Source organism: Anser cygnoides, chromosome 5 (assembly GCF_040182565.1).
Source record: "Anser cygnoides isolate HZ-2024a breed goose chromosome 5, Taihu_goose_T2T_genome, whole genome shotgun sequence".
Lineage (NCBI taxonomy): Eukaryota > Metazoa > Chordata > Aves > Anseriformes > Anatidae > Anser > Anser cygnoides.
This window is the reverse complement of record NC_089877.1, coordinates 19,328,923-19,337,689: the sequence shown is the minus strand read 5'-3', so window position 1 is coordinate 19,337,689 and position 8,767 is coordinate 19,328,923. Positions and strand designations below refer to the sequence as shown.

Below are 8,767 nucleotides of genomic sequence, written 5' to 3'. Positions count from 1 at the left end.
CTTCTACAAGAAGCCAGTACTTAGTTATCTACTTACTGTAAAAACTAACTGTATATTTGTGAACATAACTACTAAGCTCATTACAAGAGGCACTGTTGGTGTTCTGAGCCCTCTTTTAATATTTTTTCTTTATGCACTCTTAAATTTGCTCCTTGGACTGTATTCTTTGAAGAGCTCCTTTTGAATCCTACAACTTGGAAAGGTAACTATGTAACAAAGAAAGAAACAGCTGAAAGGAAAATCAGTTTGTTTTTTTTTTGTTTTTTTTTTTTTTTTTTTAATTCAAACCACTCATTTATTTCTTAAACTATTACAAATGTTATTTTAGGCAAAAGTGACAGAGAAGGTTTTCTACCCACACTAAAGAAGTCAATGTATGATTAGTACCTTCATAAAGAAAGTTTGGTTTCAGTATCAACACCCAATCGGTCATGGACCATGTTTGTCTGATGCTGTAGACTAATGCAATTAGTCTACTGTAATTAATGTAGCTATACCAATTTATACCAGCTTTCACAAATATTTGTGAATCGGATTACACCAGTCTTCCAAAACACTATCTTAGGATAAGCCTCAGTATTTCCCAGGTTCAACTCTTCAAAATCAATGAGCAATAAAGCCTGCCTCGGGGAATTACTAATCGTAGGTTATGACTGTCACAAGCAACCACGTCATAAGATTTCTTTCATAAACTGAACGCACAGTTATTTTCCTCCTCTCCTAATTCACTGGCAGCTGGTTCCAAAAACCTTGGTGCTCTGAAGGGTAAGACTTCCTCCCAACATTGGAGAGATTTCAGGAATGCATTCAGTGCATGCAACTTTTCTTCAAGTCCAAGTTAATTTAAAGAAAGAAAAAAAACAGTTCCAGGTGAAACAGTCTTTTCCTTTTTTTTTTTTTAAATACAAATATATCTAAAAAGGCCATTTCAGTGCCTTATTTCATTTACTTTACACAGTCTGCCTGCTTACTAGAAGCATGTTCCTTCATTACATCAAGGATTATTCTCCAGACACCTCTTCTTTTCCCAAGCATTATTAAGGGTCCTTCCCAAAATATTTTTTGTTAGTTTAACTGTATGGATCAACTCTTTTTGTCTCAAAAATTTTTGTTTCCCCTGATTCTGTGTTAGCCTTAAAATACTCCTGGTATAAGCCGGTAAGGCACTGCAGTAGTGTAGCGCTTCCAGTCCTTCCCATATTTGCTGAAACAACGGTGTTCATCCCTAATGCAACGGTGAGTCAACAGAATAGTCATATAAATGATGTAGAAATAAGGCAAGACGTGTTCAAACCCACAAGTCAGGCAGTAGGCCAGGGAGCCCATCAAATCTCCTGTGTAGTTAAAATGGCGTGCCCAGCCCCAAAATCCTGAGGTCATCAGCTTGCTGTAATACTTGGTCCCATCCACAGACATGTAGGAGCACTCAATGTATTCTGGCTTCTTCCCCCATATCCTGCAGTTGCCGTTTGTACGCCGGAAGAGATCTTTCTGGTGGTTCGTCATTCTGAAGATATAATAGCCTACCAAGCCCAACATCAAGACCCCTATGGCACTGGCTGTGCTCAGCTGCACAGGGTGGTAAACCAAATATAAACCCTGAGGAGCAGAAAAGAGACAATCAGTGCTTCCCTTTAAAAACATGCTTAGGATGCCAGACTAATTCCTTGACCTCCAGTGACCGAGAACGGAAGGGAAAAAAAAGTACCAGTAAAACTATGGAATATTTTCAGAAAATATTTTCTGCTTCCTACATTGCCTCTGTCTCTCTTTCCAAAACTGCATTTCATAGGACAAACAAGAATAAGGGAGAAGTCATGAAGATGCAGACTAAATGAGGTAGGGGAAAATAAAACCACACACACAAAAACACACAACATCCAGGAATACAGAAAGGGCCTGAAAGGATTTAGAAAAAAATATACGGACACAACAGACAGTGTCAGAAAGGGATACAAAAAATGGAGAGGAAAAGACGTCAATTCCATGCAGGGACAGTAGGCTCTACTACAAGCATACTGCTATAAGAATATTACAACAGTTAGTTAGCATTCAAACCATTAAGAAAGAAATTAAGATACAAATCATTCTGCTAGGAAGAGCAGTTCTGGAAGGTTTCCTTCCTTTTAGCCCAAACATCTATTGTACCACATTTTTACCTGCAGAGTGTAGAGGTAAGGCAACCAAACACAGTCTCCCCAGCCTAAGTACCATCCAAAATGATCATGGCAGATATCAATCGTTTTCAAATACCAGGCTTCATTCCAGAAGAAGTCCAAAACATAAATACCCTGAAACACAATGATTCTACTTTAATAACAGTGCTGTCACCTGTCATCCTGTCTACCAGTAACAACCTAATCTTTTGTTCTGTCTTACAACAAAATCTCAAAGCTGATGTGTTTTCATTTTAACACTTCAAAAAATAAAGGCATTAAGAGGAACATACCATGTACAGCAGAGATCTATAATACAACTGTATAGCTAAAGCAATAGTAAGTAATACAGAACAGTATTAACCAAAATAAATTAGCATATGGAGAATAGATGCATTACCTAAGGACGTACACTTAAGAAATGCACTTGCATTTTATTGCTCCTGCCCCTCAGAGAGTAGGAACAGGAACTTCTGTTAAGTAGGCTCCCATTTATACATATGAATAAATTCAAACTATTAGTTGTATTTATTACTTTGGGGTCTCCTCAGGAGAAAACATAGCACTGGAGTGGCTATTTTTAGATGTTGGAGACATCTGCATTTCTGCATGTCTTGAAAAAAAAAAAAAAATAAATAATGCAAAGCTCTGCACTATAAAAAAACCCTGCCCCAATCGTGCTCCAAGTAAAGCCACAGAATGTTGTCATTGTTCTCTCTGGATTCAAGATCAAGCTAGAACATAGGCTCAGAAAAATCTCTCTTAATTTAAGCCTATACTGAAATCTGCTGGCGCAGGCATAACTATGCCAGCGGTAGCACACTGGATTATTCACAGTGACATGCTGAATGAATGAAAGTGTCCAAAGAAGCAAGTCCCAAAGCATCAACACTGAATGACATTGTTCAGGCCAGGAAGAATAATTTTAGTTTGGTTTCAATGCAAGAAATTTTTCCTACTTTAATACTAGTTTATTTCCAAACTGGTAACTTGTTTTCCTCCTCCAAATTTACCTGCAGGACATTGACAAGGATCATGGAGTTGGTTACTTGACCATACAGCTCCTGTTGTTTAGCAGCATAGGAAAGGTTAATCAGAGTCCAGGCTACAATACCAGGGCGTCCATTGAAGAACAGCTTGAAATCAAACCACTTTCCTATTCGAGGGTTAAATTCAATCCCCATCATGTAGTCGTAAAAGAAGTTGCCAGTGAATTTGCTAGAAAGCATAAAAGATTAAAAATTTATATTGTTATAACAAATACACATAGTTAGTATTCTGCCTATACATTTCAGATCATTTCCTAAGGGGCCTGATATAACGATAATAAAAATTATAAGACCATGTAATGCAATATAAGGTAACAATTGATTAAACTAAAGTATTATAGTACAAGAGATAAATTGTAGCTTCAGAGGCATCGTGTTTAAACTTGCTATCACTTCTCAGGAGTCCAACTATAACCTTATTTGTTAGTCATAAATAAAACAGATGCATCCATGACACCAAGGATGCCACAGTCACACGACATGCAGCATGAAACACAATGGATGGTGCACATCTTAAAGTAAAGAACCACAGTTCTACATTACTATATGTCTGATTTCCTTGTAGCCTCTTATTAAAGCAACATACCAGTCTTTGGCATTAGTAGGGAAAAAGTAGCCTTTTATCATTGCAAATGTGGAAACTACATATCCCAGGATATTGGCACACCACAGGAGAGGAATCCAATTGTCAAAAATGATAGTAGGCGAGAACCAGTGGAAGTAATAGGCATTTGCAAACCAAAGTACGTGGGTTATGATCCAAGCCTGGAGTCCATTGATTTCATACTTATTTACTACACCTGAAGTAGGAAGGAAAAAAAAAATCAGTATTATTGATATTACATTAGTACAGTTATTAAGAAGGATATGCATACAATAGTCAGGTCAATCAAGCGCTCATGAAGTGACCTACCCTCCTTACCTCCCTTGAATGTCGTCCTCCTACTTAAGTATCTTGCGGCACTTTTCTGAGTTTCATTAGATTCTGCCGCAACCTGTAGGCTAAGATTTTTCTTAACTCTCTTCACAAAAGGGTGGGTTTGTAATCTCACTTACAATCAGCCAAGCTCTCAAGGTATCCTGTCACACTTAGCCCACATCACACATTCTGCTCAAGTCTTGCAGGTTAACTTGGCTCAAATAGATGTGACTGCATTGTCAGATTCTAGCAATAGTCTGCTGTTGATTTAAAGCACCAAAATTATCAGTCTGTATTTTTCCACTGCTGATATTGTCCTTGCTGTATTTTACTTAAGTATGAACAGATCACCTAATTACATGATAAATAGCTTTTTAAGAGAGAGAAGTTCTGTAATTTATTCTAACAGAAGATGAATATTGCTTTGTTTGACTGTTTGAAATAAGCATATTGAAAGTGAAAACATTTATGTCCACCTTTCCTGCAGGTATCTACAGATTATTAAGGACTAAATAAAGAAATACTATAATTGAGAAAGAGTGTGATTATGTTGTGGTACATCCCAAGAAATTACTTACCAGCAGGAGTGACAGCACCTTCTTGTACACCTCCTACATATCCAGGAAGAAACTTGTGGCAGAAGTCAGGAACAAAAACATACAAAATCACCTAGAAGTGAGGGAACATATTAACAGCAAGAAAACAGACAAGACAAAACCCAAAAAAGTTCCATATACATACCAAAGATAACAGTCAGTTTCAAATAGATAAGCAAATATCATAAGATTAGCTGTTGTGATTTTAGACCAGTAATATGTCCAAGCTACAGAACAATTTTAAAGATGCCCTTCATATATGGTTGTAAGCCTTTTTTGGCTGAGAGGGAAGACTGTTTCTAGTTGGATTTGGGTCCTTATCCTTTAATTTTAAAACATTACACTTAAGTAACTTTCCAATTTGGAAAACATTAGCAGTAGTTTGCTAAGTTTGAAGATATTTTACCAAAAAAAAAATCACAAATAAACATTCTTTTAGAGTTTGTCTATAGAAAAATACATCCCTCCTGCAGTTATTTTAAATAAATACACAATAAGTACTATCATAAAGTATATCAGTATTTTTGTTATATGGTCGGTTTAGCTTAACCACATCATCTTAGACTCTTGTAGATGTCATTCATCTAAAGCATCTGAATTTATATTGTATTAAATACTTATAGAGTTATCTGTGAGAACAAGCAATACCGAGATTGATCTCGCTGCATTATCCTGTCCTGACTCACTGCCACACCCAATGATTTAGCATGGTGTATGAGACTCAACAGAAAGAACAGCACTTGTGAGGCAGCCTTCTTTCACTGTAAGACCAGAACTGGTATCTTGAGTGCTTAAAACCTATATAATCTCTTAGTAATTACTCAAATTTTCATCTGACAGACTATTTTGCCATTATGTAAAAAAAAAATATGGTATTTCAGTTAGTTCTACCCTTCTTTCATCTGAAGGATAGATACATGCTTGTACACACACACACAACTAGATTGTAATTCAATAATATACCTGGAAGGCAACCCAAATAATATAGATGCCAGCAGCTGTATAGGTCAGTGTAGGAGTCTTGTTCCAGATGTCAGACAGATGTTTATTCCTCATGAGCAAGTCAATGAGCGGATCAGTCAGAGAGCACTGGTACTGGTCACAGGACATTACGAAATAATACACAATAAGTGGTGCGAACATGAGCAGGAAAAGGATGCTTGCCAAGGAAAACCAGTCTACCTCCCTGTAATCCAAAACAGAACATTTTTTTTCAGCTTTCAGTTACGACAGCAGTTCTGATTAAGTCAAGCAATTTTATTTTTCAGTGGTCTTTTTAGACTAACTGGATGAAAATGGAAAATATTTTTAGAGCACATACGTTTCTTTGGGTCAAAGAGTGACAGGAAGTTTAGCATGTTACATACTTTACCACAAACTGTTATAAACCAATGCTAGTTAATCAGAGCAACAGAACAGATAATATCTCCCCTCCAAAAAGCACACTATTATTACAGTCTTCACATGTTTGATAGAAGTCACAGGTACTACTGCTAAAGCATTCAGTTGGAGGTCGTAATAGAATCACAATACCATGCAAAGCTTGGAAACACAGATGAGATAGACCCTCAACAGCCAAAAGCTGAACATGCTCCAGCACCACTGTCTGTGGTAAGAAACCATATGGACACCCGCTGCTGTTTTCAGCTGCAGTACAGTACTCCACTAATATTTGCACCACACTCTAACAACAGGAATATGGGCCATAAACCTTGCTGCTGCAGGTGGTGTCAGCTGGCAGTACCACAGACGGATGCCTATTTTCCAAATTGCAGCAAATATTTTGTTTAGCCTTTGAAGAAACTACAAATTTCACTGAATATTATGGTTTGTTTTTCATTTTGCAAGAAGGGTTGTATTTTAACCCAAGCCATCTGGCAAGCTCCATATTTAAAAACCTTGAGGAACTCTTCTTTGGCACCTGTTACTACAGCTCATTAACCAGGAGCTTTCAACGTTAGGTCAATGCACCCACGTTTTAAAAACAGAGTAAAGATTAAAAAGAATGTAACATCTGTAAGAGTACGTAAGAACCGATTTGAAATACAGTGACTAATTAGGGTCATCAGCTTCTCTCACCATGCTCTTCCCCACTGGACTTGAGAAGCTTGAGTATCATTTTGGATGTTTTTGTGGTTTCGTTCTTCAGATTTTTTCTCCTTGTGGGCTGCCATGGCGTTGTCTGTGAAAGAAAATATTCATGCTGTTACTCCAGCTTGTTCTCAATAGGTCTTTTGGCTCTATTGAAAATAAATACTAGTTATTAAAAACAATTAAATAGCTTTCAATTACGAGAAATTTGGGAGTGAAGAAGAGGAAAGAAAAAAAAAAATCTTTCCTAAATCCTTCTGTCCTGGCCTGGCCTCATCCCCAAGGCCATCCCAGGTCTGTGTCTGACGCTGGTTCCCTTCATCAGGCCTGACCCTGACCTTCATCCCTTGGCTGATGGCCCGGCCCGGCCTTGGCCCAGCTGCATCACCACGGGCCTGCCTGGCAATCACGGAACATGGACCTGACCTACTGACTGACTTCCCTCGGTTATCAGAAGTGCTAACCGCCACCTTATGTTTCAGCAGAGACATGTAAAATACTGTCAGAGGCAGACATTTGGCTGAGATGTGAGACAGAAGCCATCTCATTCCAGGTGTAAATGCTTCCATGACAAGGTTTGTAATGTAAGTAAAGCACTAATCTAAAGACAATGCTATCGAGCATGTTCAAGAGAAGATAGACTGAAGAGACTTACTGTACCAACGTCAGACTGCAGAAGTTTAGTCCAGTTAGTGGTGTCAGTTTTGCTTTACAATAGTAATTTTGCCAAGACAGAAAGGCTCTTAACCAGGAAGCATCAGTCAGAAGAATTTTGGCTGGATGAAACCTTTGAAGTTATTCAATTCAGCCCCACCTATCTGTGCTGTGAGCAGGGCCAGCTTAGACCAGAGTGCCCAGTTAAGTTTCGCATATTTCCAAGGATTCCCCATGATTTGTCAGTCTTACTGAGAAAGCAGGCCTCTTCTCTGAGAGAGAAAATAAATCCTAGGCTGAGGCTTTTCATGGCATTAAGATTTGTTCAGGGCTCCTATGTAACCAACAGCCCGGTCACTCTGCAGAGCTGTGAATGGGATTTGAGAACTGCTCAGCCTGCTGAGCACTTGCAAAAACCCTGCCCGCAGCTGGCAGCACCTGGGGGTTTGTGCAAGCCCCCCCCCGAGTTATCAGTAATCCCACCAGACAGCGCAGAAACACGGTGACCAACCCGTTACTAAAACTGTAAGCGGCTAAATGATAAAGAACAGCCTTCAGCCAGGCTGCATGTGGGATCCACGCCTTCCCCCCTGCTTACAGCTGCCATCAAGATTCGCCTTTCTACACAGCAGCCTGAACAACTGCCCGCCCAAGCCCACCCTAGTCTAAGGTTCCTGCTCCCCTTCCCACACCCCCTTCCCAGCTCCTCAGTCACCCGCCCACCGCGAGGCGGCCGCGGGCACCCACCTGCAGGCAGCGGCCGCCGGCCCTTCCCCACCTCTCCCCACCTCACCTCACCTCTCCTCACGCGGCTCCCGCCGAGCCGGGCCGAGCCCCCCAAGGCGCCTCGGCCCCCTCCCCAAGCCCAGCTCGGTCCCGCCCCCTCCTCGCCGCGCCGGCCAATCGGCGCCGCGCTCCCCCCCGCCCCGCGCCACCCCATTGGCGGAGCGCGCTCAACCCATGGGCCGAGCGGCGGCGCGGGGCGAGGCGCGGGCCCGGGGGTGTCCCGCTGCCGGCACCGCCCGGTGCGGGCCCGCCTCGCGGCCTCGGCCGTCGGCCCCCGCAGGCAGGACGTGTGGCTCCGGGCTGTGCCGGCTGCTGGGTGCCCGGCACCCGTTCAGCCACCCTGCGCCATCTGCGTGCTGCGGGGCCCTGCGGCTTCGGCACAGAGGCCTCTGTGCAACACCGGTGGTGTGCTGGGGGCAAACAGCCCGAAAGGCAGCAGAAACGCCCTCGCCGTGGCTTTCCACAGCCCAGCACTGAAATCCTAGAGTGTAACCATCACCTGTGCACCCCCTCTGT

The 8,767-nt window shown here is 41.4% G+C and overlaps 1 protein-coding gene across 4 annotated transcripts; it reads right to left on the bottom strand.

Moving 5' to 3' along the window:
- Positions 1 to 251: 251 nt before the first annotated feature.
- On the bottom strand, positions 252 to 8,308 carry DHCR7 (7-dehydrocholesterol reductase). 4 transcript variants are annotated; one of them, XM_048058660.2, is made up of 8 exons: positions 8,213 to 8,308; positions 6,800 to 6,902; positions 5,684 to 5,906; positions 4,703 to 4,793; positions 3,792 to 4,005; positions 3,170 to 3,374; positions 2,160 to 2,291; positions 252 to 1,599 (listed from the first exon to the last, which is right to left on the bottom strand). In XM_048058660.2, the coding sequence occupies exons 2-8, from the start codon at positions 6,892 to 6,894 to the stop codon at positions 1,135 to 1,137; spliced, it is 1,425 nt and encodes a 474-aa protein (XP_047914617.1). In that variant the 5' UTR covers positions 6,895 to 6,902; positions 8,213 to 8,308; the 3' UTR covers positions 252 to 1,134. The 4 variants fall into 4 exon arrangements, with proteins under 4 accessions (XP_047914617.1, XP_047914622.1, XP_047914619.1 ...); XM_048058665.2 differs by having other exon boundaries at positions 8,264 to 8,291; XM_048058662.2 differs by having other exon boundaries at positions 8,259 to 8,282.
- Positions 8,309 to 8,767: the final 459 nt, after the last annotated feature.

Coding starts and splice junctions, on each gene's coding strand:
- DHCR7 (XM_048058660.2), bottom strand. CDS start 6,894: ATGGCAGCCCACAAGGAGAAAAAATCTGAAGAACGAAACCACAAAAAC. Junction 5,907..6,799: donor GTCCAGTGGGGAAGAGCATG/GTGAGAGAAGCT, acceptor TTTGGATTACAG/GGAGGTAGACTGGTTTTCCT. Junction 4,794..5,683: donor TTATTTGGGTTGCCTTCCAG/GTATATTATTGA, acceptor CCTCACTTCTAG/GTGATTTTGTATGTTTTTGT.